The following is a 27,753-nucleotide window of genomic DNA, read 5'->3' as shown; positions in this document are numbered from 1 at the left end:
TTATTCATTATTTTTCCTTTTGATTAAATACACTTTTTTGTTCAGATCAGGCCTCAAGATGATCATATAGCATTTGGGGAAAAAGACACAACCCAGTAATCCAGCACTGGAGGACAAGATGGAAAAGACCTCTACAGCCACCATGTATTTTCCTTTGGTGCTCAGGTACGTTGGAACAAAGGACAACCAAACACTGCAAAACAGCAACATACTAAAGGTGATAGACTTGGTTTCCTGGAAACTGCCTGGTAACTTCCTCGATAGGAAAGCCACAATGAAACTCATAAGAGCAAGGAACCCCATAAAGCCAAGGATGCAGTAAAACATTGTGTCTGACCCTTCATTGCATTTCAGTAAAATGTTGTCAGTCATTGAGTGCATGTCAAAATCTGGGAATGGGGGAGAGGTTGCCAGCCAAACAATGCAAATACTGGCTTGAATAAGGAAGCCACAAAGAACAATGGAGGTGGCCAGTCTTTCTCCCACCCATTTCCTCATCCTCGATCCTGGCTTGGTGGCCATGAAAGCTAGGACCACAGTGATGGTTTTGGCCAACATGCAAGAAACAGCCACAGAGAAGATGATGCCAAAGGTGGTTTGTTGAAGGAGACATGTCACCTTCTTAGGTCGGCCGATGAAGAGCAATATACAAAGGAAGGAAAGCAGGAGCGAGATGAGAAGAATGTAGGAGATGTTCCGGTTGTTGGCTTTGACAATGGGTGTGTCATGGTACTTTGTGAAGATTTCAAGCACCAAAACTGTGATGAAAGAAAGCAAAAGAGCCAATGTGGTCAAGATGGTCCCCAAAGGTTCTTGATACGATAGGTAGCTTATATACTTAGGAAGGCATGAATCCTGGTTATCGTTTGGATAATGATCTTCTGGACACTGAAAGCAGTCATCCATGTCTGGAAACCAAATGTGCAGCTAAATATAAATATATATTTGGACCCTCTCTATACAATCACATTCAATATTGCATTGCCATGTATGGGGTGGGTGGATCAGGGTTTAAATCTTAATGACAATTTTGCAACCATTTCCTGCAATTACAGTTTACTGTATGAACTGGGGCAGACCTACACCTCGTGTCATACTGATACGATCACATCTGGGTGACAGTATATCTTGCTTGCACACTTATACCTTGTAGCACACACAATGACATCTGTTGTGGTTTTGCAGACCATGTGGAATATAAAGCTTGAAACAACACTAGAAAAGCAGTGTATAGAATGTGCAGGGTGAACCAACAGCTACCAGGGCACTTCAACACTGATAAAAAGTATGAGTGTACTTCCCATCAGAATATACCGACCCAGGGAATTTAAACTCCATTACTGAAAGTTTCTTGTCATCTGTGCTCGAACTCTTTCCCAGACAGTCGGAAAAAAAGAGTAAATAAAGGTAACATGGAGAAATTCCTTTAGCTAAGCCTGATACTTTCCCTGATGATGTTACCAAAGCATAACTGGCTTCAGGAAAATCTAAATTAGCTACCTCATGGCAAGCAGGCAAATAAATCAATTCACAATTCACAATGGCTGACAATGTTGTTCTACAGGTCAAAATGGAGCATGAATATTTGCAGATGACTTGATAATGTTTTTTTCTGTTCACATATCTTCTTAATTTAACTCCTGAACAACAATTACTGTTCACACAGAGGTAAGGAATCACTCTCACAGTGGATTCTTACATCTCCATGATTCACATGGCAATCTCAGTGATAATTCCACCTTAGTTAATTCTGGTACAGTCCCTGGCCTATGTTTTCACAGGCTTATACATTAATTTACACTGACACAGGAAAAACCATAGAGACTGCATCTGAGTTCCTTCTGTATCCAGCACAAATGTTTAACACCAAATTGGGAAACTTTTCAATTCTGTAAATTGTAACCCAGGCAATATCGTACCCTCAATACGCAATCCTTCTTACCTATCTGGTTTGATATTTTCCCTTTTGGACATGGAAGGCAATCATAACAGCAAAATGGCTCCCCCTCCTTCATGGTCTTTCTATAACCTGAATGGCAGTTTTCATTACACACAGAGAGGGGCTTTGCCTGTCCATAAATGGAAGAGAAAAATATTTTAACATTCACAAATTATTTTGTTGAGAGAGGCATGTCACCATATCTGGATGGGCATCCAGCCTCAGGTTATGCCATTCCTTAAAAGAAAGAAGAGGACTTTTAACATTTAGACAACAACATCATCAACAACAACAACATCAACAACAACAACAACGCTTTGCATTTGTATTTGAAAAGATTCGTCGTTGTTCAGTTGTTAAGTCATGTCTGACACTTCATGACCCCATGGACCATAGCACGCCAGGCCTTCCTGTCCTGCGCTCTCTCCCGGAGTGTGCTCAAGTTCATATTCATTGCATTGGTGATGCTATCTAGCCATCTCATCCTCTGCCATCCCCTTCTCCTTTTGCCTTCAATTTTTCCCAGCATCAGGATCTTTTCCAGGGAGTTTTCTCTTCACATTAGGTGGCCAAAATATTGGAGCTTCAGCTTCAGTATCTGTCTTTCCAATGAGCAGTCACAGTCAGGGTTGATTTCCTTTAGGATTGTCTGATTGGACCTCCTTGCAGTCCAGGGGACTCATAAGAATCTTCTCCAGCACCACAGTTCGAAAGCATCAATTCTTTGGCGCTCAGCCTTCCTTATAGTACAGCTCTCACAGCCATACGTTGCTACTGGGAAAACCATAGCTTTGATTATACAAATCTTTGTCGGCAAGGTGATGTCTCTCCTTCTTACTATGCTGTCTAGGTTCGCCATAGCTTTCCCTCCCAAGGAGCAAGCATCTTTTAATTTCATGGCTACAGTCACCGTCTGCGGTGATCTTGGAGCCCAAGAAGATAAAATCTGTCACTGCTTCCATTTCTTCCCCTTCTATATGCCAGGAAGTGATGGGGCCAGATGCCATGATCTTCGTTTTTTAATGCTGAGTTTCAAACCAGCTTTTGCACTCTCCACTTTCACCCTCAACAAGAGGCTCTTTAGATCCTCTTCGTTTGAAAAGATGCAGGCATCTAACTCATGTGTGTCAGTTGCCCATTATTCCTTGACACAACTCCTTTATACCAACCCCTGGAAGTGGTCTTCCGCTCCCAAAACATCCAGAAGAAACAGTAGTTTATGGTGGGACATTTAGGAAAGAATGGAGTTATTCTTTGAGTGAAAGCTGGGCTATATTAGCTTGTGATGTCAGAGGCTATCCCAATAGGAAAGGGTTGGGGTCTTGGGCAACCTTGCACTCAAAATTCTCCACCTTATTCAAAAGCAGCAAAAATTAGGGAGACCATTTTTTAAATATCATTTTGGATGGAAATTTAAAATTGTATTAGGAAATTTTCTTCTTCAACTTTATTTTAAGGGTCTTGCTAAACAGAAATGCTTTCAGGTGGTGCTCATGACAAGTTATTAAAGACAAAATCATTATTGAGAAATATCACTTCTCATTTTGGGGAGGTAGACATCCTAGGTTAGACATTTTGAAGTGTGCAAATTGCCTCTCAAGATTGTCTACCCTATTTCTGAGCAGAAAATTTGGAAATATTTCCCAAATGTACCCCCGGGGAGAAGAAATTCTCCAACATAGGTGTCAGGATTGAGCCCAGAGCCCCTGTGCTTTCTGATTATTCCAATTCTGATTAAGATCTGGAATTAAAATAGTTAGGGCAGAGGGCAGGGGAGGAAATTCCCTGAGAGTCCACAGGATTGGGGGAAGAATCTTCCCAAGGCCATGACAACCAGGTGGCTCTTTCTGAAACACTGTGTCCCCCCTCCTCCACCCCAGGAAGCCAAGTCCCTCTGAGGAGGAGAAGGGGCATGACTTGGTTGATGCAAGGGCATGTTATCGGTCTAAGTGGGCAGAGTTATGGAGTGGTTTGAGATGCTCTGCAAGAATTACCACTCACTAGAGCTAATGCAAAAGGGAGCCACCCTTTTGCCATTTTCAGTTAGTGGCTATTGTCAGTTTGGAACCAGCTTCTCTACATTGCAAAAGCCTTCCCTAACAGAGAGCTCAGGACTGGCTATTCAGGCCTGGGCTGTCTTTGAGATTCACTGAGTCTGTATTGTGGAAAAGCTTGCCATCAGCTAAATTAGAGCCTTATTAACTTGAAGTTCGATTCTCCATTTTGTTGATTTCTAGAGGGAGGGCTACCGCTCCTGACAGCAGGTTTCTTTTTTTTTTGGGGGGGGTAAATTTAACACTGGCAATAGCAGTGCTTCTTTCTTTCTCCTAATGTTATTTTTTGTGCTGCTTATGGATGGCCATTGCAGGGAAATCCATCCATTTTGGAGTTCAACGGATTTCCCCAGAGCCCCCAGGCCAAGCTGGGGGCTTTTTCCAGAAATGCGAGATCTTTTGCATTCCCTCCCCCAAATCAGCATTTACCCGAATTATGCCCCAAATTTGCATAATTCATTCAACTTTTGGACAGTGTGCAAAGTGTGGACATAGATATGCTCTACTTGAGCATATGGGACCTGTAATTTGTTCAAGTTAAGTAATTTGTACAACCGCAATTGGGGCATATCATGGCTGCAATGTGAGCAAATGCCGATTTTCAGGGGGGAGGAAAATCGTATCCAAAATTCCACAAGCTGGTCCAACTTGATACAGATCTAGTCAGTCCAGCTCACAGGTAAGTGAGCTGGAGTCCAGGAGTCCAAGTTGCTGGTGAACTTGACTCCTCAGACGAATTTCTCTGACATCCTTATTGCTGTTTTGACTGTAGATGACAGTGGTGTTGGCATCCTGGTGATCATTTTGAGTCCACCGTGTCACGTGCCTAGTACAATTGCAAGTCATTCTTGCGGGGAGGGGATGGAGGCCGCCACACAAAATAAATGGTGATTCTTCACAGAAGATGGGAAAGAAATAAGAAATATACCTATTAGTCTACTTATACAGAATGTATGTACACAAAAGTCTTCTCTGGAATTTTTCCTTAGCTCTAGGTTTGATTAAAAAACGACATAGCAGTTTGATGGTAAACAGTGCTATTTCGGTATCTGAACACTCAGGAATGTTGGACACTTCAGGAATAAGTAAAATGTTAAAATGACATGAATCCTACCTGGTTCAGCCTGCTGGGCCACAGGATGCTCTTCTCAGTAATAGTGAACTGCTTTCCTTGGGGCGCCTGTGAGTCTATACTCCCAACTTTGACTCGAAGGAAGGACTGGTTTGGGAATGTGATCCAGTTGACAATGTCAAATCGAGCTATTAATTCCTCATTTTGGTCAAAGGAAATCATTTCCCCGGCACTGTTGTTAAACGAGACAGTTCTCAGAAAGTGGTGGAGCTAAATAGGAGGGGGAAAGAGATTGTAACAAGATGATAGAAATATATGTCTTTGTGAATTGTCATTCACATTGATTGATTGATTGATTCATCATTCATTCGGTATATTGCTTAACCACCCTATAACTGAAGCTCTCTGGGTGGTTCACAGATATTCACATCAGATCGATAGTTAATGTCCCCTTAACTGTCTCCAATGCCCAACCTAGCGGAGTGCTAGGGGCAGGCCATGCCAGGTAAGGGGAACAAGGGAGAGATGTGTAATATCTGTCCCCTGCTCCGGGCCTGTCCAGAGCCAAAGGATGGTTGGAGGAGGCATGACCCTATCTTCTGGCCTTCGTTTGCTGCTCTGCAATGCCAGGTCTGTTACCCAGAAAACCTCCCTCATCCATGACATGATCCTGGATGAGGGTGCAGACCTGGCATGTATTATGGAGACCTGGCTGGCCGAGGCTGCTGCTCCAACCCTTGCAGCCATGTGTCCAGCTGGATTTTCGTATGCACAGCAGCTGAGGGCTGGGGATCGGGGAGGGGGAGTGGCTGTTATCTACTGAGAGTCCTTGGTCTTCACCAGACCCCCTCTCCGGGAGACCAAGGTTGCTGAGTGCATGTACTGGAGGTTGGGCCCAAAGGGCAGTCTGGGGATTCTGCTCGTGTACCGTCCACCCCACTGCACGACTGACTCCCTGGCCAAGGTGCTGGAGGTGGTCTCTGATGTGTGTGTACAGTCCCCTAACTTACTGGTGTTGGGGGACTTCAACGTACATTCGGAGGCCATCCTCACAGGAGCACCTCAGGACTTCATGGAGACCATAGCCTCCTGGGAGCTGCACCATATTCCAACTGGGCCCACCCATGTAGCCGGTCATGCACTAGACCTTGTGTTTGTTTCTGGAGAAGCGGGGAGTGATCTGGAAGTCGGGGGTATATCCACCACCCCCTTGTCATGGTCAGATCACTATCTGGTAATGTTGGACTTCTTGGTTCCACAACCCCTCCGCAGGGGTAGAGGACCCATTAAAATGGTCTGCCCCAGGAGTCTTATGGATCCAAATGGATTCCTGAATGCGCTTGGGGATTCTCTGGGGCACACCAACGGCCACTCGGTCGAGACCCTGGTGGGTGGCTGGAATGCCGCAATCACTGGGGTATTAGATCAGGTGGCTCCGAAATGCCCTCTCCCCCTGAACAGGGCTCGGACTGCACAATGGTTCAATCCACGGTTACGAGCTCTGAAACAGGAGGTGAGACGGCTAGAGCACCGGTGGCAGAAGTCTCGCTCCAAAGACGATCAGACACGGGCTAGAGCTGTATCTTCAGCCTATCACGTGGCGGTGAAGGCAGCAAAAGAGGAATATTATGCTGCACCCATCGTGCTGTCCCAGGAGGCTGTTCCAAGTGGTCCGGAGCCTGCTCGGTCCTGTGGCTCCGGAACCACTGGAGCATTCTAAGGCCTCCTGTGAGGCCTTGGCAAGGCACTTTGCAGATAAAATTGATCAGATTAGGTGTGTTACTCTGCACACTGTGGATACAGTTAGTGAGCAAGAGGCAGCCTGTGGCAAACCGGTTTTGTGGGATCGGTTTCAGCTTCTTCCTCCTGATGAAGTGGACAAGGTGCTTTCATCTGTACAGCCAAACACCTGCTTACTTGATCCTTGCCCATCTTGGCTCATTATGGGCTGCAGAGAGAGACTGGGTGAGGGGATCAGGGCGGTGGTGAACACCTCCCTTGAGGAGGGAGTGATGCCATCAGCCCTCAAGGAGGCAGTGATAAGACCGCTCTTAAAGAAGCCCTCCTTGGATCCTCAAGTTCTGAATAACTTTCGCCCAGTCTCAAATCTGCCATTTTTGGGCAAGGTGATCTAGCGGGTGGTGGTGGTGCAGTTGAAGGGAAACTTGGAAGGAACTGATTATCTAGACCCATTTCAGTCAGGCTTCAGACTTGGGCATGGGACACAAACGGCCTTGGTCACCTTGGTAGATGATATGAGGAGGGCTCTGGATAGGGGTGAATGCTCCTTCCTTGTTCTCCTCGACCTCTCAGCGGCTTTTGATACCGTTGACCACGGTATCCTCCTGGACTGCCTGGGGGGGTTGGGCATTGGAGACAATGTATTGCGGTGGTTCTGGTCCTTCCTCTCCGGCAGGTACCAGAGGGTAGCACTGGAAGAGGAGGTTTCAGACCCGTGGCCACTTACCTGTGGGGTGCCACAGGGTTCCATCCTCTCCCCGATGCTATTTAACATCTATGTGAAGCCGCTGGGGGCTATCATCAGGAGGTTTGGGGTGCAGTGTCACCAATATGCAGATGACACGCAGCTCTACCTCTCGTTCAAATCTTCACCAAGGTTGGCCGTAGAATCCCTGTCCAAATGTTTGGAGATGGTGAGTGGCTGGATGGGGAGGAATAAGCTGAAGCTGAACCCTGACAAGACCGAGGTACTTTTGGTGGGAGACAAGAGGAGGCTAGGGGATGTTGACCTGGTGTTGAATGGGGTACGGCTACCCTTGAAAGACCAGGTCCGCAGCCTGGGGGTCATTTTGGACTCCCAGCTGTCCATGGAGGCTCAGGTGTCAGCTGTGTGAGCCGGACAGCGCTGTATCAACTCCATCTGATACGGCAGCTGCGCCCCTTCCTTCCTGACCATCTGCTCCCATCGGTAGTACATGCCCTGGTCTCCCCTCATTTAGACTACTGTAATGCGCTCTACGTGGGGTTACCCTTGAAGACGGTTTGGAAACTGCAGCTGGTACAGAACGCGGCGGCTCGCCTGATTAAAGGCAGCCGCTGGCATGATCACATCACTCCAGTGCTGAAGGAGTAGCACTGGTTACCAGTTGTTTTCTGGGCGAAATTCAAGGTGTTGGTTTTGACCTTTAAAATCCTATATGGTTCTGGCCCAGCCTATCTTAAGGAGCGCCTCCAGAAGCACCAGACAGGCCGCTTAACAAGATCAGCCTCGGATGGCCTTCTCTCTGTCCCATCAGCCAGGACAGCTAGACTGGAGGGGATGAGGGAGAAGGCCTTTTCTGTGGTGGCCCCCACTCTGTGGAACTCCCTCCCTAGGGAACTCCATCATGCCCCCTCTTTAATGAGCTTCCATCGTGCATTCAAAATGTGGTTGTTCAGGCAGGCATTTGGGGTGGGTTAGGGTATTTTAAAAGATGTTTTTATTGTAGAATTTTATTGTTTTAAACTGTTTTATTGTGTGTTGTACATCGCCCAGAGTGGCTGGGTGGCCAGCCAGATGGGCGATTAATAAATTTAATAATAAATAAATAAATAAATAAATAAACATTTATGATTAGCTCTTCTATTTTCTCATAGAGATTACCTTCCATAACTGCTGATTGAGGTGCCTCTGTCTTCCTCCATTCACCATTGTTTTGTGTTTGGATATGGATAAATGCATGTTATACAAAGCATTTGCAATGGCATAGACAGCATTATAGATGCTGTAGCTGTGGCTGGTCATGCGCATTTCAAAAACAGTTGCAGGAAGAGTCTCCAGTTTCTCCTCGCCAGTGCAGACGTCCTCACCTATCATGTCTACAGTGGAACCTGGGAACAAGCAATTAAATACCTGTTGCCAAAAGTCCACCAGAAAACCATCTTCTTTTTCCAAAGTAGGATTCCTCATCTGAAGAAATTCCTGGAATCCAAACACCTCCCTTGAATGAATTGCAAGGGATATAGAACCGTGGATGAAATGGATATCTGAACTCCTTAGAGCTGCAAATGATGTGAAATCCATATCTGCTGTCATAATCCACACTTTTGTTATCTCTGGTATAGTCTCAGATTCTGCTGTTATGAGCAACACCATTAAATTTATTATACTCTGAAAATCACTATGAAAAATCACTGTATTTGCTCTGCTTATCGCAACAACACTTATGGTTTTTTTTATATCCCTCACCGCTTTAGTGACATCACTGGGAGTTCCAGGAGTTAATTTTTCCATGAAGTCAAAACAGATGCCACTCTTGGAAAACATGGGAAACACACTCTGTAGCAATATCTCTTGCACACTGCCAACATCAAGGTAAATCAACCCAATCCATGTCCACCTGAAATGCACAAAGAGCTGAAGAATCCCCCTATACTGATGCACCTCATTAGGAGACATCCAGTGGAAGAAAACGGCTTGGTTTTTGGTGTTCATGTCTGGAGCAGAACCGTATATGAGCTAAGGAAATTGAGATAAGGCAGGAAAAGTTTAGAGATAACTCCTCAGTAAATGAAGGGAGGGGGAGGTAGTCTCTTTGTGCAATGATACATTGGGATGTCTATCTCCTAACATCAACTGAGATCCAATCCAGATTTTTACTTGTGCATTTTAATTTGTGTCTTTAATTACTACTTATGAAGAGGCAGGATCCATATTCTCCACTTTGGTGAATCCAATGGAATTGCAAATACAGAGAACATACCTGGCACCAGAGAGCCTATCAAGCACCCCCTGTCCAGATACATAACTTCATCCCTAATTGTTTTACTTGTATGGCACTTTGCCTACAGGAAGGTGACAAAAGTGGCTCACAACGTGACACATCAAAAGGAATAATCATGACAATTCAAATCTACAAGGAATAACCTGACTCTCAATAAGTATGTTTACCAGAAAAGAATATCAACCCATTCATACAACATTGTGATATATAACACAAATTATCTATTCCAATAGCTTAAAGCAAAAAGAAGTGTGTGAATAAAGTCACACACAGAGATAAATAGATATATTTCATCCAAAATCAAATTGAACTCCATCCATAATGGCAATGGCAGATTCTCCACAATTAATATTCACAAATTGAATTGGTTCCATATTTAATCAAACTTTGAGTAGACCCATTGAAATCAATGGGACAAGTCAGTAAGGATTAACTTAAATCCCACTGAAGTATGATTAAGTCTGGTTTCAACCTGGAATACAAAGAAAATAATCTATGCAATTTCTAAAATACTCAGTGCAATTAAACTGATCTAGTCCAGTGGTTTAAAACTAATAGAAAGAGAATAAACCCAGGAGGGATAGACACTACATACAAGGACAACTATACCTGCACTCCACAAAGGCAACATGGAGTTCTCTACTAAGGACCAACACTTCCTGTTTGGCAGCCACACTTTTCCCCTGTGGCAGCCTTTTCCTTCCAGCTCTCACTGGGGTTCTTTTCTCAGTCTCTTGCCTGGAGAGGTAAAGACTGCTGTCCTTCTTAGTGCCCCATGGTTTTGATAGCAGTCTCTCTTCAACAAACACCACTTTCTTGCACTGTCCTCAAGGCTGCAGGATTTGTCAGGCTCTGAGGTGGTGGGGGTGAGGCGAGGCCGGTGGAAACGTTGATGACTGAGATACTGGACTTTCTTCCAGGCTCGTCTCTACCAGCCCATGTGGGCCTTTGACCACTTGACAGAACACCATTTCTTCACATGCAAATTATAACTGGACTTTAGAGGTGTGCCATTAAAATAAAATAAAATAAAATAAAATAAGAGCTTGTCAAGTTTCTGAATTCTAGCTTGAAGCTCATCCCACTTCATGTCCAAATCAGATTGCACGCTTTCTTTCTTATGTTCACATTGAAAATGCGTGAGTATTTTCATGAGCTTGTTTTCAAATGTTCACCTCAGTTGTGCCCATTTTTTTCTTAAATGTACACATCTTATCCCATTTATGAAGGCATGTTTGTGCACATTTTATGATTGTATGCATTTTTATCCCACTGGTTACAGCATGTTTGTGCGTATGTTTTTCACAGCTATGTATTTTTCATGTACGTTTTTGAATTGCATGCATTCCATTGAACACATTTTGGGTGTCTGCAAACATACTGCAAGCTGGGAGATTTATAGACTTTAAATGCTGATTGTGTTCAAGTCTACATTTGGGACCAAGAGGTGTCAATAGTGTAAAGTCCAGTCAAAACCAAAGTGAAATAAATTTCTCATGAATTCTTACTGGACTGCAAAGTGGAAAATAGATTATCTGGAAATCCCAAGGATGCTTATTTTAAAGAAAATGCCATGAAAAACAATAGGACTAACTTCAGAGAAAACATGTTAAGATGAGAGTGTCAAAAATGAAATGTTCTATTTCCCCCCCACCCCTAGAAATTTCCCCCAGACCAGCAGCCAATGGCAAGCGGATGGCAGCGGACGGATGGTGGCAGGTAGGATCCATTCCGGGGAGACTTTGCGAGGTGGCGGAAGTGGGTGATTGGTTCCACCACAGATTCCGGGGGGGGGGGCGGATTTTTTAGAATCAGGCCTCATTGGAGTCTGTGGTGGAATTCTCTGCCATCTCTAATCACGGGTTGAGTGAGATTTTCAGCAGCCCAACCCAACATGGACACAGAAGGTGTAGAAGTTGCCCTGAAGCAATTCCAAAAGGTGTCAATAACCAAGTTATATTTGTTAGCTTGGAGGTAGCTAATAGTGTTGATAGAATTAAATAATTTGATTAAGGAGATTTGACCCTGAGGCTGAGAAAGTCAAAGGAATGAAGGAGACCTGGTCACCCCTTTTTCTTAACTTTGTCAACCTGTCCCAAACAAAAGAGTTTGTCAAAGAAAGAGCAAAAGGACCATTTGGCTCAGTCCTATTTTATTTCATTGATGGCTTATCCCAATTAGGGATGTTTCATGCATCCCAAGGAGAGGTGATTTGTCATTTGTGGCATGCCTGAAAAGGAAATCTCCTGACACTCCCATCTACCTGTCTGGTGCTGCCTTGTTGTTTTCTCCATGGAATAAGTGGACAAGGGCAAGCTATATCAAGGTAAGGCCCAGGAACACAAGGACACAGGAAACTATTTCACACTGAGTCAGACTTTTGGCCCATGTGGCCAAGTATTGGCAACAGTGTCTGGTGCATTACTGAAATGTGCTATGTGAAGTGCATGAAAATGTGAATTAGAGAACAATCCCATGGTCGCTGGTAGAGCAGCTTAGATGACATGGGATTTTTCAAATTCCCCCTACAGGATATTGTTGTAGGGGGAACATAACTTGGACTTTCAATCTCCACCCCTGCTGCAATGCAGCCAAGGTGGAAAGAACCATGGTGGCAGTTTTATGAAGCTGAAATTATGTCCTTGGAGGGAGTGAAAAGGAGATGCAGTCGTGCACAGGGAGGGAAGGGCAGGGAAAAGGAGAGGCCAGGATATGAGAAATCCTATGGTCTCTCTAGCTCCAGAAGTGCAACTCTCTTGATGGTCTCAAAGGCCTATCCAGAGGTACATTTTGTAAAAGAAGGGAAAAGAGGAGAAATTTCCTCTCCACCCCTTTCCCAGCAACAGCCTGGCAGAGCACGGGAGATTCAGACACTTCTGAGATGGGAGGCTTCCTTCTAAGGGGAGCACAATCCTTAAATGAGAGTATAGAAAGATGCTTCCCATTGTCAGAGCAGAAAGCACATATCTGAAAATGAATTATCTATGAAGTTTTTATTTAAACAAATGTTATTGCTATTTCACAATGACAAATGAAGAATGAGGTTCCTTTCCTCGGACAGGATTGGTCCATTCTGCAAGATACAAGGCTTACTTCCCCATTTCAATCACCCATGTTCTTGTCTCTATCCAGCAACACATCTCAATGGCTTGGAAAGATGGAATATCTTTTTAAAAACTCCCCTGCTTCATGCATACAACTTACCTGTGATAACTTGTAGATGCTCAGGACAGTTGCCATGTCGAGACAGTCATTAGTGTTCGGTCCCCCAATGACTGCTATCAGATCGTTCTGGAGATCACATTTGTAGTTAGGGATGATTCTGCCTGGTCTGGAGAGAAGTTCCATTGTGGCACCATAGGTATGTTTTCCACTAAAATAGTTATTGTAGATGTTGAAACCAAGGGTGATGTTGGGTAAGATCTGGGTTTTTTCATTAATCTCCTTTACAGCAAAAGCCAAAGCCAAGATGTGTTGGTAACTCTGGGGCAGCAACCTGCAATGACAGGTGTATGCAGTCCAACTCCTTCACAACACAATGCCGCCTACATTGTAGTTCAACATATCAATTGTTGTTGGTATATATTGACAACCTTCCTGAAAACGTTTGATGCAGTACTGAGCTTTGGAATTCCACCACCACCACCACCACCACCACCACCACCATTCACACTGTACATTAAACCACAAGGAGGGATGGATTTTGATGAGGAATATGCATCTGTGTCTGCAGAATGCAAGATTAATTCACCACTATTACTACATTGATACTACAACTACTACTGTTACAACTCCTCCTCCTAATAGTCATTGAGGAGGCAGGGGTAGGATGCTTTTTTGAAAAGAAAAGAAAAAGATGCTATGTGTACTGCCCACATGACTGAAGCAACCGCTAATCTAGGGAATTCTCATGTCTGGACTGTTATCTGGACAGAGGTTAAAATATCCACTTCCTTACCTGAGAGCGGTGACAGTGTCCTCCAAAGGATGGTTTGTGAATGTTATTCGAAGTGAAACAAGGTCAATCAGAGAAATTATGCCACCAGTGATGAGATCCCCTGACTGATAATACTTATGATGAATGGGAGTAGGCTCAGTGCTGCTATATTTAATGTCAGGAATCCCACAAGCACTCTTTGGGAGCAGCATTAATGCCAACCCCCCAAATACTACAATCACATATGAAAATCTTCCTGTAAGAGACCAGTTCACCTGTTCACACATTATCATCAGAGCACTGCTGGACTTGCACAACTTTACACAAATGTGTATTTAGATGGCAGATTCAGAGCTACAGCAGGACAGCGTAAATTTGGAGTCCACCTGGCTGATGGAGCACAGCTGTGAAGGGGGCACAGGGCATATTTATCACATCATTTAGTCCTTGTATGCACAATTGCTAATGGCCGTTTCGATCCTCCAGGGAGTTGGAGGAGCTATACAAGTAATAACATTTAATTGGGTAATTTCAAGGGAGATAATTACCTACTCAGAGTGGCATGTCCTCTGCACAATTTCAGAAGAAAACCTGTTTCTTAGTCTCTGCAAGCATGTTCTCTGATTTACCATGATGGCAGCAAGAAACAAGAAAGGTTGTAATAACTCAATCCATACCAAGAAAAAAAAGTTGCTCTAAAGATTGCAAAATGTGCACATGCAGCCACTTTGCAAAACTGCGACTATTTAGAATTCAAATAGGAAATTTCACATGCAGTGGATTTCCCAAGGTCTCCTTCACCGTATCTGCTGTGTTCCTTGCTACCATGTAACGCTTTAGGCTGGAGGCTTAAAATATTGGGTGCTGGCTGGAACTCTTATTTTGGCACCCCAGTCATGTCCCAAAAGGACTGAGAGTCCCCTGGCACAGGCTGAGGTGGTTATACAGGGTTGCTAGAAGATTACTGGGTATTAGTTCATCCCTGCCTACACTTCAGGGAATTTGGACAACCCCCTTTCTCCCTTCACCCATCCTATAGATAATATTGTAAAACACTGCTATGCCACTACATCTACTTTGAATAATAATAACAATGATGATAATTACCTTGTCTTCTTCCAAGTTTGGAGGAAAGATTTGCCTCTTCCACAGGCTGAGCGAGTTTCAGCTGCCCAACGCCACTCTGTTTAGTGTCACTGTTGGGTGAGAGAGATACTTTACTGTCTCTGAATATGGAAGTTCCATTTTGCTCTCAAAGTCATAGGCCGGATTCCCATGGGAACAGAAACCACCATGGGGGGATTCCCAGATGTGGCTTCTTGTTGCGGCAGCAGCCACCATTTTGAATAGCTTTCCATTATGTGCCAACCCAGCACGGATGTGTTGCTCAGGTGGTTGAAAAGCCATCCTCAACTGTAAAACACCCCATTGTTTCTGGGTGGCTTGCCGAGCACCCCAGCAAGCCACCCTCACCAGGTTTGCCCATAATGGAAAGCTGCAGAAGCAGCTTGGATCACCAACCTGGTGCCCATGGGTGCTACACTCTCCCGTGGCTAATAGGTAACAGTGAGCTGCAGTGATCATTTGAACCAGGTCTTTCTTTTCTTCCCTAGAAAGCAGGGGGCAGGCTACAAGCATGCATATATATATATATATATATATATATATATATATATATACACACACACGCACATGCACACACACACACACACACACACACACACATTGTTTAGCTTCTTCCAAAAAGTATGAAGGCGTGTACCTAAATTATCTCCCGCCCATGAGTGAGAGACACAACAGAGAGGAACCTGGACTGTAAGGTTTTAGATATTATCAGATTGCAAGCTTAGTAACTGGGGACTGTCCAGGAAAGCAAGTGAAATGAAATCCATTAGCATTTAGCAGCATTTTGTTTCACACACAGACACACACACCAACCAACACAAGCAAAACAAAGTGATTTGCAAAATCAACAAACAAGTAAGAAAACCTCAAGGCAATTGCTGGACTTTACAAGAGTGTCTAACACGGTGATAACGTTGCCACTTGAAGGAATGAGTAGGATATTTTAATTTCTCTTAAAAATGTATTTTATTTTATTTCATTTCATTTTATTACTCTTGCAGACCTCAGTGTTTGCCCTGTGGGGAGTTTTCCCCAGGTACATCCACCTTTACTTGGGACCAAATAAGAATGGACTATTTGACTTAATTTTGAGTCGACCCACACAAGGTCAGAATTCCTCAAGGAAGTAGCTGTAACACTAGCTCATTAGCAGAGTTGTGTGGGTGTAGTCCTAACTTCTGCTTCTTCAGCATTGAGTTTTTGATGAAATCTCTTCACTACCTGTTTCATGACTGCCATGTTCAAAGGCAGTATGCGTCTAGTTGCAAGAGAAAGGAATATATCTCCTCTTCTCCCCATCCACCCTTCCATACAGAAGAAGTATATTCAGACCTCTTCCCTGGAAAATCCTCCGAGAGAGCCTCTATGTTTAGAGACAGTATACCTCTGATTGGAAGAGAAGAGGGAAATGTAGGATTTTCAGTGTAGACAACTTTCTCCCCCATCTCAATTAATTTTTAATTATTTTTATTGTGAATTTTGAAGAATACAAAATAAAACAAAAAGGGAAAGAGGGAAAAAGTCATTGCATAAATTGGAATATATCACAAGTGTGTGTGTTTGTGTGTGTGTGTGTGTGTGTGAAAATACAGCTTTCTAAAAATTATACATAAACATCCATTGCATTATAGGAGATAAGTCATTAGTGTTTATCCTTCCAATGCTGTAATATCTGCTAGGAGAGAGACAGGAGGAGTGTAATCCTGTCGATTTTTCTGGACCTCTCAGTGGCTTTCGATACCATTGGCAATGGTATCTTTCTGGATAGGTTGTCTGGGTTGGGAATTGGAGGCACTGCACTGCAGTGGTTCTGCTCCTATTTGGATGGCCAGTTGCAGAAGGTGGTGCTGGGGGATTATTGCTCTGTGGCATGGCAATTATGCCATGGAGTTCCACAGGGGTCTATTTTATACCCTATGCTGTTCAACATCTACATGAAAGATGGATTCTTTAGAATCCAGCCCCCCAGAGTCCGTGGTGGACCAGGGCAATCCCCCCTGCCCCCCTGTGGAATCCCTCCAGGATGGAGCTTACCTGGTGTCGGCAGTGGATTCGGCAGCAGCTCCAGCTGGCCTCCCAGCTGCTGCCGGGCTGCTATGGCCGCAACTGGCGGTCGTCGTAGTGGCCGCCATTTGTGTGGCTGCCTTTTGCCATGATAGGCTACGTAAATACTTATGTAGCCTATCACAACAAAATGCAGGGGCACAAATGGCAGCTGCTATGCCTTTTGCCCCCCTGCTCTTTGCCGTGATAGGCTATGTAAGTATTTATGTAGCCTATCATGGCAAAAGGCAGCCACGCAAATAGCGGCTGCTATGATGGCCGCCATTTGCGGCCACAGCAGCCTGGCAGCGGCCGGAATTCCTGCTGCGTCCGGCCCTGGCCGGAGGCTCCACGGAGTCACCATGGAGTGGAGCCAGCCAGGGAGGATTCCGGGGGGAGGGACAGAGCGCCTCCCCCACACTGCAGATGCCCCGGACTGGACGGGTGAGTGGGATTCGTACATCCCTATTATCCGGAGGTATGGGCTGAGGTGCAATCTATATGCAGATGATACCCCGCTCTACCTCTCTTTCTCATCAAACCCAAGTTAGGCAGTGGCTGTTCTGAATCAGTGCCTGGAAATCGTAATGGACTGGATGAGGGCCAATAAACTGACACTCAATCCAGACAAGATGGAGGTAGTGTTACTGGGTGGTTCATCTGCTCGGCTAGGTGATATTCAACCTGTTCTGGAGGGGGTTGCACTCCCTGTAAAGGATCAGGTTTGTAGTTTGGGGGTGCTCTTGGATCCAGAACTGTCACTTGAGGCACAGGTGAACTCAGTGGCATGGATCACTTTTTATCAGCTTAGGCTGGTATACCAACTACGCCCTTATCTGGACAGAGATAGCCTAGCTACAGTGGTCCATGCCCTGATAACTTCTCATCTGGATTACTGCAATGCCTTATACATGGGGCTGCCTTTGAAAACCATCCGGAAACTTCAGCTAGTCCAAAATAGGGCAGCAAAATTGTTAACAGGGACTGTCCATTTCCAGTCCATTTCCAGGCCCGATTCATAGTGTTGTTATTAACATCCAAAGCCCTTAATGGCTTGGGTCCAGGTTATATGAAGGATCGCCTCCTCCCATATGTAGCTGCCTGGACCTTAAGATCATCCTCAGCAGTCCTTCTCAGTGAGCCTCTGCCAAAGGAAGTGAGGCGTGTGGCTACTAGGAGGAGGGGTTTTTCTGCTGTGGCACCCCGGCTATGGAATGAGCTCCCTAGTGAGGTTCGCCTGGCACCTACATTGTATTCCTTCTGGCGCCAGGTGAAGACCTTTCTATTTTCCTAGGCATTTTTGCATTTTAGTTTTCTAGTCTTTTAGCTTTGCTGTTTTAAATCTGTATTTTAAATATCTGCATTGTTGCTACGTTTTATTCTGGTTTTATTCTTGTTGTATTGTTATATTGTGGTTTTAATGCTTTTATATTTTATATTGTTTTACTGTGTGCTTTTGGGTTTTAATTTTTGTGAACCACCCAGAGAGCTTTGGCTATTGGGTGGTATAGAAATAATAAGAATAAGAATATCAGTCGTCTAGCTGCCAAACTTGCACAGAGAATCCATTTGTGTTGATCTTGCATTAACTTCCAGGATGCAGGCAGATAATTTAAAAGCACATGTACATCAGTAAATATTACAGTCTTCCAATAGCAAGTTTATTCCCCAAAGAGGGAAATACTGGGCATTGCCAAAACCTATGGTTGAAAGAAACATTAGCTGTATTAGACGTGCAGCAATTAGCCAGCTTAAACAAACCCTTTTTAAGGAGATGTTGGCCACATTCGGACATCACTTTAAGCCATGGTGGCTTAAGAAGCTACTCACAGTAGTTTACATTTGAAAGAGACCACCACATGACCTGGCTAATAAACTACAGATTATGCTACTGTGCATGGCCTGAGTCATCCCCATGCCCCCTGTCCGACTGCAATTCTCCCACCCAAGCAGCGGCCCTGTTTCACCCATTGAAACCATCACAGCACCTTTCTTTAAGCTTCCACAATATCCCAATGAGAGGGGATAGCCGTGGGGTGAAGAATAGGGGCTTAATTCAGTGCTCCCAGTATCACCCTGACAAAAGGGTGGTGACTCTAAAGCACTGGAAGTTTGCAGGATTGGGGCCAAGCTTCACCCACAGCCCCTCCCCCCCCAGTTGGGAGGACCCGAAGCACCATCAAAACCCTGCGTAATTACTCACAAAGGAGAAGCACTCCTGTGTGCACCAAAAAGGAGGGTTATGGCTATAAAAACGTGGAGGTTTGCAGGATTGGGACCAAACTTCACATGCAACCTCTCCCAGTCAGGAGGCACCCAATACACCATCCAAATTGTCTGAAATTACACCAAGAATAGGGAAAATCCCAGGTGCAACTTTCCTTCTCCATCTTTACATCCCCTGATGGCACTTATTCCTCTTCCCACTGCCCTAACAACTGAAGGATTTAGGCTAGGGGTTGAAACACCTCCTTCATCTGGACTTTGTCCCCTGCCTTGGCTTGCCTGCAGTCTTTGTGCTCCATTTTGTTTCGCTTTCTCTTCCTCCTCCAAATCCTCAGCATTTTGTTGGTCTTAAGTCAATGTTTGTCTCGGACATGCCTCCTTCATCCTATCTCTGTCCTCCCCCTTCTGCCAAAATGCTGCCTTATTAAGTACACTCTCCTGGTGCAGCCTCTCCCTCACCCCTCAGAACGCTGGCACACTGAGCAGCATCTCCCTGCTACTTCTGGGATGCACTGCATAGTAGCAGCAACTGCTTGCCTGGCCTCCCCACTTGTGGCTACTCCCAAACAGCCTGTTGACTGTTCCTCTTGCTACTTTGGCTGATTGATGAGTGGCCTTGGGGGTGAAACAGCTGCAATGGGGTCTCCCAGGGCCGGGCAGGCCTTGGAGATCCCCCACAAAGTCATAGAATCATAGAATAGTAGGGTTGGGAGGGGCCTACAAGACCACTGAGTCCAACCCCCTGCTCAATGCAGGAATCCAAGTCAGAGCATCCCTGACAGATGGCTGTCTGGCCTCATCTTGAATGCTTCCAGTGTGGGAGAGCCCACCACCTCCCTAGGTCATTGGTTCCATTGTCGTATTGCTCTAACAGTCAGGAAGTTTTAGGGATGGCAGAGAATTCTGCCACGGATCTCGGGGATGCCGAACGCCAGTGCATTCGGCCTGCCGAAATCTGTGGCAGAACGGCCTGCCACCCCCCTCCCTCCCACGGATCCCCCCGGGATGAGACTTACCTGGGGCAGATCTTCTGGGTGGCGGTGGCTCCGGCGGCGGCTTTGGTGGCGGCTTTGGCGGCGGCTGGCCTTCCGACTGGCTGCCACCGCCACCATTTGCAGGATTTTTGTGTTTTTTTTACACCGACGTGATAGGCTTCGTAAGTTTTTACGTAGCCTAAAACATCGGGGTAAAAAAAAAAGGCATACGCAAATGGCGACGGCTACGGCCACCGCCATTTGCGTACACCTCTTTTTTTTTTAACCCACTTGCGTTCCTTATTTTGGGCCATCTTAGTCTACGTAAATAATTACGAAGATTAAGACGGCGAAAATAAGGGGAACGCAAATAGTGTCCACTACGCTATTTGCATTCCCCTTATTTTCGCCGTCTTAGTCTACGTAAATATTTACGTAGACTAAGATGTCAAAAATAAGGAACGTAAATGGCGGTGGTTGTAGCCGCCACCATTTGCGTACGTGGTTTTCTTTTTTCTTTTTCCCCAGAGCCCTCCGCGGCCGGGAATCCGGCTGCAGATGGCTCTGGCCTGGCTGGGCCTGGCCGGCTGCTCCGCAGAGCTGCCGCGGAGCACAGCTGGCCAAGGAGGATTCCGGGGGGGAGGGACGGAGCGCCTCCCCCCCATCCAGGATTCTGGGGGGAGGGACGGAATGCCTCCCCCCCATTAACATAATCCACGAACAGGTAAGTAATTTTCATACATCCCTAGGAAGTTTCTCCTGACGTTCAGCCAGAATCTGGCTTCCTGTCACTTGAGCCCATTATTCTGTGTCCTGCACTATGGGATGATCGAGAAGAGATCCTGGCCTTCCTCTCTGTGACAACCTTTCAAGTACTTGAAGAGCACTATCATATCTCCCCTCAGTCTTCTCTTCTCAACGCTAGACATGCCCAGTTCTTTCAGTCTCTCTCCACAGGGCTTTGTTTCCAGTCCCCTGATCATTTTTGTTGCCCTCCTCTGAACCCTCTCCTGCTTTTCTGCATCCTTCTTAAACTGCAGTTCCTGGAATTGGAAGTTGTCACAATACTACAAAAATGCTCCTTTTGTAACAAAGATTGTTCTATTTGTACCCATTGTTTTGCTTCTTCTTTCCTAACCATCAGTACTGACAGCAAATGGGGGATCTGGAATACTTCATGATTAGGGATGGCGGAGCATTCTGCCATGGATTCCAATGAGGCCAGATTCTAAAGAATCCAGCCCCCCGGAGTCTGTGGTGAAACGGAACACATACCTCCGCCTCCCTGCAGAATCCTCTTTGGTTGGATCCTCCAGCTCTGGATTGCCAGCAATACGGCCACCATGCTGTATCGATGGCTGAAGGGGATTGACTGCGGACACAAATGGTGCCCAGTACGCCATTTGCGTCTGTTACAGTGTTAGTTTCAGGTAAATGCAGCCGTAAATGGCTGAATTTAGCTTAAACTAAGACCTTTACAGCCATAAATGGCATCCTGGATGCCATTTGCATCCCTGCTTTTCATTCACGCGATAGGCCATGCAGATATTGCATAGCCTATCAAGTAAAACAGAGGCACAAATGGCATCCTGGATGCCATTTGCGGCCGTAAAGGTCTTTGTTTAAGCTAAATGCAGCCATTGATGGCTAGGGATGTACGAAACTCTTACCTGGCTCCACGCCGGTGAATCCACGGTGGGGGGGAGGTGCTCTGTCCCTCCCCCTGCAATCCTCCCCGGCCAGCTCCTCTCCATGGTGACTCCACGGAGCTGCCGGCCAGGGCTGCCTGCAGCAGGACATCTGGCTGCTGGGCTGCACAGGGACGCAAATGGCGGCCGCTGTAGCTGCCACCATTTGCATCCGCGTCTTTAGCTATGATAGGTTACATAAATATATACGTAGCCTATCACAGCTAAAGACATGGATGTAAATGGTGGCGGCTATGGTGGCCACCATTTGCTTTCCTTCCTATTGCCATGATGGGCTATGTATATATTTACGTAGCCTACACGGCAAAAGACAGGGGCTCAAATAGTGGCCACTGTGCCATTTGTGCCCCTGTCTTTTGCTGTGATAGGCTATGTAAATATATACGTAGCCTATCACGGCTAAAGACACGGACACAAATGGGGGTGGCTACGCCATTTGCGTCCCTGCCCTGAGCCGTGATAGGCTATGTAGATACTTAGGTAGCCTATAATGGCTTGCCAGGGACACAAATGGCAGCTGGCGTAGCGGCCGCCATTTGCGGCCACAGCCCGGCAGCAGCTGGAGCCGCCGGAGCTGCTGCTGCCGCCAGGGCCGCCGCCGGAGCCGCAGCCAGATAGGCTCCATTTCACGGGGCTTTCGCGGGGTGGTGGGGCGGGTTGCTCCATTCCACTACAGATTCCAGGGGGCCAAATTCACTTGAATTTTGCCTCCTTTGGATCCATGGAGGAATTCTCTAACTTCCCTACTGATGGCTGCATTTACCTTAAACTTAGGGATGTAGGGAAGTTCCGCCACGGATCTCGGGGAGGCCGAATGCCAGTGCATTCGGCCCCCCAAAATCAGTGGCACCCCCCTGCCACCCCCCCAGGACAGGGCTTACCTTGGGCGGATCTTCCTGGCGGTGGCGGCAGTTCGGCAGCGGCGGCTGCGGTGGCTGGTCTTTCGACAGGCTGCCGCCGCCACCATTTCCAGTTGAAAAAAAAAAAGAAAAAAGTGATAGGCTACGTAAAGATTTACGTAGCCTATCACGGCTAGATTTTAATAAAACACCGTGATAGGCTACGTAAATGTTTACGTAGCCTATAACGGCTGACTTAAAAAAACAACAACGCGCGTACACAAATGGTGGCGGCCATGGACGCCACCATTTGCGTTCCTTATTTTGGCACATCTTAGTCTACGTGAACATTTACGTAGACCAAGACGGCGAAAATAAGGGGAACGCAAATAGCGTAGATGCTACGCTATTTGCGTTCCCCTTATTTTCGCCATCTTAGTCTACGTAAATGTTTACGTAGACTAAGACGTGCCAAAATAAAGAAAGCAAAGGGCGGAGGCAATGGCCGCCGCCATTTGTGTATGTGCGTTTTTTGTTTAAATCAGCCGTGATAGGCTACATAAACATTTACGTAGCCTATCACGCCTGACTGCAGGGATGCAAAAGGCGGCGACTACAGCCGCCGCCATTTGCATCCCTGCTAGCCAGCGGACAGATGTTCAGCTGCTGGCGGAGCCGGCTGGCAGCTGTGCAGAATTGTTGTGGAGCACAGCCGGCTGGCCAGGATTCCGGGAGGGGAGGAACGGAGCGTCAACATAATCCGTGGAAAGGTAAATCACTTTCATACATCCTTACTTAAACTAAGACCTTCATGGCCGCAACTGGCGTCCTGGACTCCATTTGTGTCCACAGTCAATACCTTCAGCCAGGGATATGTAGGGATGTACGAAAGTCACTTACCTTTTTGAAGGGTGACATTCATGGTGGGGAGGAGGCGCTCCGTCCCTCCCCCCAAAATTCTGGCCGGGGGGGAGGCGTTCCATCCCTCCGGCGCTTGTGTCCCTGCAGTCAGCCATGATAGGCTATGGAAATGTTTACGTAGCCTATCAGGGCTGATTTAAAAGAAGAAAAAAAACCCAGGCGTATGCAATTGCGTACGCTAGGGATGTACGAAAGTCACTTACCTTTTCGCAGGTTGGCTTCGCGGTGGGGGGGAGGCGCTTCGCTTTCCCCCCCAAAGTTCAGGCGAAGGGGGGGAGGCTTCCCACCTCGCCCGGCTGAAATTCAGGCTGGGGGGGAGGCTTCCCGCCTCACCCGGCCGAAATTCAGGCCGGGGAGAAGCGCCCCATCTCCCCGGCCACGAAACAAAAAGTAAAAAAAAAAAAAAAGACCCCGTGATAGGCTACGTAACGATTTACCTAGCCGATCACGGCTAGATTTCCAAAGTCAGCCGTGATAGGCTACGTAAATCGTCACGTAGCCTATCACGGATGACTTTGAAAAAAAAAAAGCGCGTACGCAAATGGCGGCGGCCCATGGGCGCCGCCATTTGCGTTCCTTATTTTGACACGTCTAGTCTACATAAAGATTTATGTAGACTACTGCGAAAATAAGGGCAACGCAAATAGCGTGCCCTTATTTTCGTCGTAGTCTACGTAAATCTTTACGTAGACTAGACGTGCTAAAATAAGTAACGCAAATGGCGGCACCCATGGGCCGCCGCCATTTGCGTATGCGCTTTTTTTTTTCTCAAAGTCACCCGTGATAGGCTACGTGACGATTTACGTAGCCTATCACGGCTGTCTTTGGAAATCTAGCCGTGATAGGCTATGTAAATCATTACGTAGCCTATCACGGGTGGTTTTTTCTTTTTTTTTACTTTAGGTTTTTTTTTTTTGCAATGGCGGTGGCATCAGGCAGTCGGGAGACCGGCCGCTGCCCGCGCCCACGATGAACTGCCGCCGAACCGCCGCCAGGACCCGCCGCCAGGAGGGACATTCGCCAAAGGTAATCTCGTCCCGGGGGGGGCGGGGGGATGGCGGCGAATTTCACCGCCGATTTGGGGGGCCGAATGCATTGGCGCTCAGCCCCCGGAAGATTCGGGGAGAAATTCTCTGCCATCCCTAGCGTACGTGCGTTTTTTTTTTCTTCTAAATCAGCCGTGATAGGCTACGTAAAAATTTACGTAGCCTATCACGGTGTTTTTTAAAAATCTAGCTGTGATAGGCTACGTAAGTCTTTATGTAGCCTATCACGTTTTTGTTTTTTTAAAAACTGGAAATGGCGGTGGCAGCGGCAGCAGGTTGGAAGACCGGCCACCGCTGCACCGCCGCCGCACTGCCGCCGGAGCCGCCACGGCCAGGAAGATCCGCCCAAGTTAGGTCCCGTCCCTGGGGGGCGGGGGGGGCAGACCGTTCCACCACCAATTTCGGGGGGCTGAATGCGCTGGCATTCGGCCTCCCCCAGATCCGTGGTGGAATTCTCTGACATCCCTAGCGATATGGCATGGCAGCCATATTGCTGGCACTTTGGAGCCAGCTGGCAGTTCTGGGGAATCGCCGTGGAGTGGAGCTGGCTGAAGAGGATTCCAGGGGGAAGAACGGATCACCTCCTCCCATGGGTGAATTCCCCACAGACCGTCAGGTAGGGAATCCACCCAACCCTATTCATGATAAAGCATTAAACATGGGATCCCCAACCTCCTTCTCTAATGAGTCTGTACCAAAAAGTCTTAATTATTCAGGGTTTCTTCTTCCTAAAAAACAAAAACAAAAAAACACTCCAATTCTTGTTGCCAAATGTTGAACCATTGTGGTGGGATTTCAATGGTAAGTATGTAAAATAAATATGTAAATTTTGGCAGTACCATCATTTTTATTAAAGAAATTCTACTTGAAAATCAGAATGGCATTTTACTCCAATTATTCAGATCTTTCTTAACTTTTTTCTATAGTTTGCTATAAGTATAACTAAAGGATTTGGAAAAGTTGTAACTTGAACACCTAAATTACCTAAAAGAATGCTGCAATAATGGAATTCCTAACTTTTTAGATATATATAGGTGATCATTAGGTGTCAGGAATGCCCTTGCTGCTGTCTGTAATCCTCAAGTAGCCAGAATCAACATGCAGACAAAAGGGCTCTTTTCCAAGGCTTTATTTCCATACAACCTAATGACACTTACAGATGCTAACTGCCTGAGCCTAAGTGAAAAACTCAAAGGAGCAGCCTACCAGGGGATTCTAGCATTAGGGAGTCAATTGGTCTCCATTTGGAGGAAAAAACATAGCAAGCCTCTGAACTTAAGGAGTAGGAGGGGAGAGTCCACCCATATCCCATGGGGCATCAGGGCGCAGCTGTTGTTGTCGCGCCAAGCAGGCTGAGCGCCTCCTTTCGGTGCCCGCAACCTCCCTCTTGTCTCTAGAAAAAATGTCTAGAAGCTCAAGTTGTCGCTCCCTCTCCCTGCCAGGGTCACTGTCGCTCTCAGGAATGTGAGTGGGGGGGGGTTCTTCCTCCAGCTGTGCCTCTGAAAAACAAGCAGGTTCCTCTCCCACGGATTGTGTCTCTTCCTCAGAATCAGAACTGCTTTGGGACTCTATGGGCTCATATCCAACCCTGACATCATCCCCGCTTCCATGAGGCCCTCCCTCTTGCTCCCCCCCAGAGGCTCAGGCTTGTGGAACATTTGTCCGACCCATAGCCTTTCCAGTCCACTAAATATTGTAGGCACCCATGGGAAAGGCGCGAGTCCAGAATCTCAGTGACTTCAAACTCCTCCCCTAAGCCTAAGTGGAAAACTCAAAGGAGCAGCCTACCAGGGGATTCTAGCCTTAGGGAGTCAGTTGGTCTTAGGGATGGCGGAGAATTCTGCCACAGATTCCAGTGAGGCTGGATTCTTTAGAATCCAGCCCCCAGAGTCTGTGGTGGAACGGCCTCCCCCCACGCCAGCCTGCGGAATCCCACCAGGATGAACCTACCTGGTGGCGGATGCAGCGGCAGCTCTGGTGGCAGCTCTGGCAATGGATGAAGCGACAGCAGCGGTGGCTCCAGCGACTCTGGCGGCTGCCGGTCTGCTGCAGCTGCAAATGGCAGCCTTCGTAGCGGCCACCATTTGCATCCCTATGCTGGCCCGTGATAGGCTACGTATATATTTATGTAGCCTATCACGGCTAAAGCAGGGATGCAAATGGCGTAAGGGGATGCCATTTGCGTCCCTGCTTTAAACATGATAGGCTACATAAATATTTACGTAGCCTATCATGGGCTAGTGTAGGGACACAAATGGCGTCCCCTACACAGGACGCCATTTGCGTCCGCAGCATCCCCGGCAGTGGGTGGAGGCCCCGTTGTGGGTTGGCCTGGCTGGTGGCTCCGCAGACTGGCTGCAGAGCAGAACTGGCTGGGCAGTATTCTGGGGGGAGGAGCGGATCAGCTCCCCCCACCTGCGGACCCCAGCGGAGCCAGGTAAGTGGGTTTTCGTACACCTCTAGTTGGTCTCCGTTTAGACGAAAAAGTGCGGCAAGCCTCTGAACTTAAGGAGTAAGAGGGAAGTGTCCACCCCTTTCCCGTGGGGCATCAGGGCACAGCTGTTGTCATTATGCTAAGCAGGCTGAGTGCCTTCTCTTGGTGCCTGCACCCTCCCACTTGGCTCTACACCTGCGCCTCGCACCTACAAACTCAAGTTGTCCCTCCCTCTCCCTGCCAGGGTCACTGTTGCTCTGAGGCATGTGAGCAGGGGGGGGGGGCTCTCCCTCCACCTGCTCCTCTGAAAAACGAGTGGGTTCCTCTCCCACAGATTGTATCTCTTCCTCAGAATCAGAACTGCTTTGGGACTCTATGGGCTGAGATCCAACCCTGACATTAGGTTTTAAATGTAAACAAAGAAGGTCTGTTTTAACAAAGCTGACCCTCAGTGCAGATACCAGATAAAACAGTTGTAACTCAGCTTGTAATTCCCCTGATGCAGTTTTTGGGTCTGTTATACGGATGTACGAAAGTGACTTACCTTTCGCGGATTATGTTGATGGTGGCAGGGGAGGCTTTCCATCCCTCCCCCCAGAATCCTGTCCGGGGGGGAGGCGCTCCGTTCCTCCCCCTGGAATCCTCGAATGGCCGGCTGTGCTCCACGGCAGCTCTGCGGAGCAGCCGGCCAGACCCGGCCCGGCCAGGCC

General features: G+C 46.9%; 1 protein-coding gene across 1 annotated transcript; it reads right to left on the bottom strand.

The window, feature by feature from the left end:
• Nucleotides 1-27,753, bottom strand: LOC146342582 (vomeronasal type-2 receptor 26-like). Its single transcript, XM_084807909.1, has 7 exons — nt 27,588-27,753; nt 14,834-14,922; nt 12,994-13,285; nt 8,670-8,896; nt 5,108-5,335; nt 1,943-2,069; nt 1-758 (listed from the first exon to the last, which is right to left on the bottom strand). Exons 4-7 carry the CDS (start codon nt 8,880-8,882, stop codon nt 1-3), a joined length of 1,326 nt encoding a protein of 441 aa, XP_084664035.1. The 5' UTR covers nt 8,883-8,896; nt 12,994-13,285; nt 14,834-14,922; nt 27,588-27,753.

Source organism: Heloderma suspectum, chromosome 6 (genome assembly GCF_057233095.1).
Source record: "Heloderma suspectum isolate Gila_16-S chromosome 6, 16-S_ref, whole genome shotgun sequence".
In the NCBI taxonomy this organism is placed as follows: domain Eukaryota; kingdom Metazoa; phylum Chordata; class Lepidosauria; order Squamata; family Helodermatidae; genus Heloderma; species Heloderma suspectum.
This window is presented reverse-complemented; position numbering and strand designations above follow the sequence as displayed.

Excerpts from the sequence above, each read along its gene's own strand:
- LOC146342582 (XM_084807909.1), bottom strand. The coding sequence starts at position 8,882 with ATGATAGGTGAGGACGTCTGCACTGGCGAGGAGAAACTGGAGACTCTT. Across the intron at positions 5,336-8,669 it reads TCAATCAGCAGTTATGGAAG|CTCCACCACTTTCTGAGAAC; the intron begins GTAATCTCTATG and ends CCTCCTATTTAG. Across the intron at positions 759-1,942 it reads GAAAATATCAAACCAGATAG|TTTTGGTGCTTGAAATCTTC; the intron begins GTAAGAAGGATT and ends CTTTCATCACAG.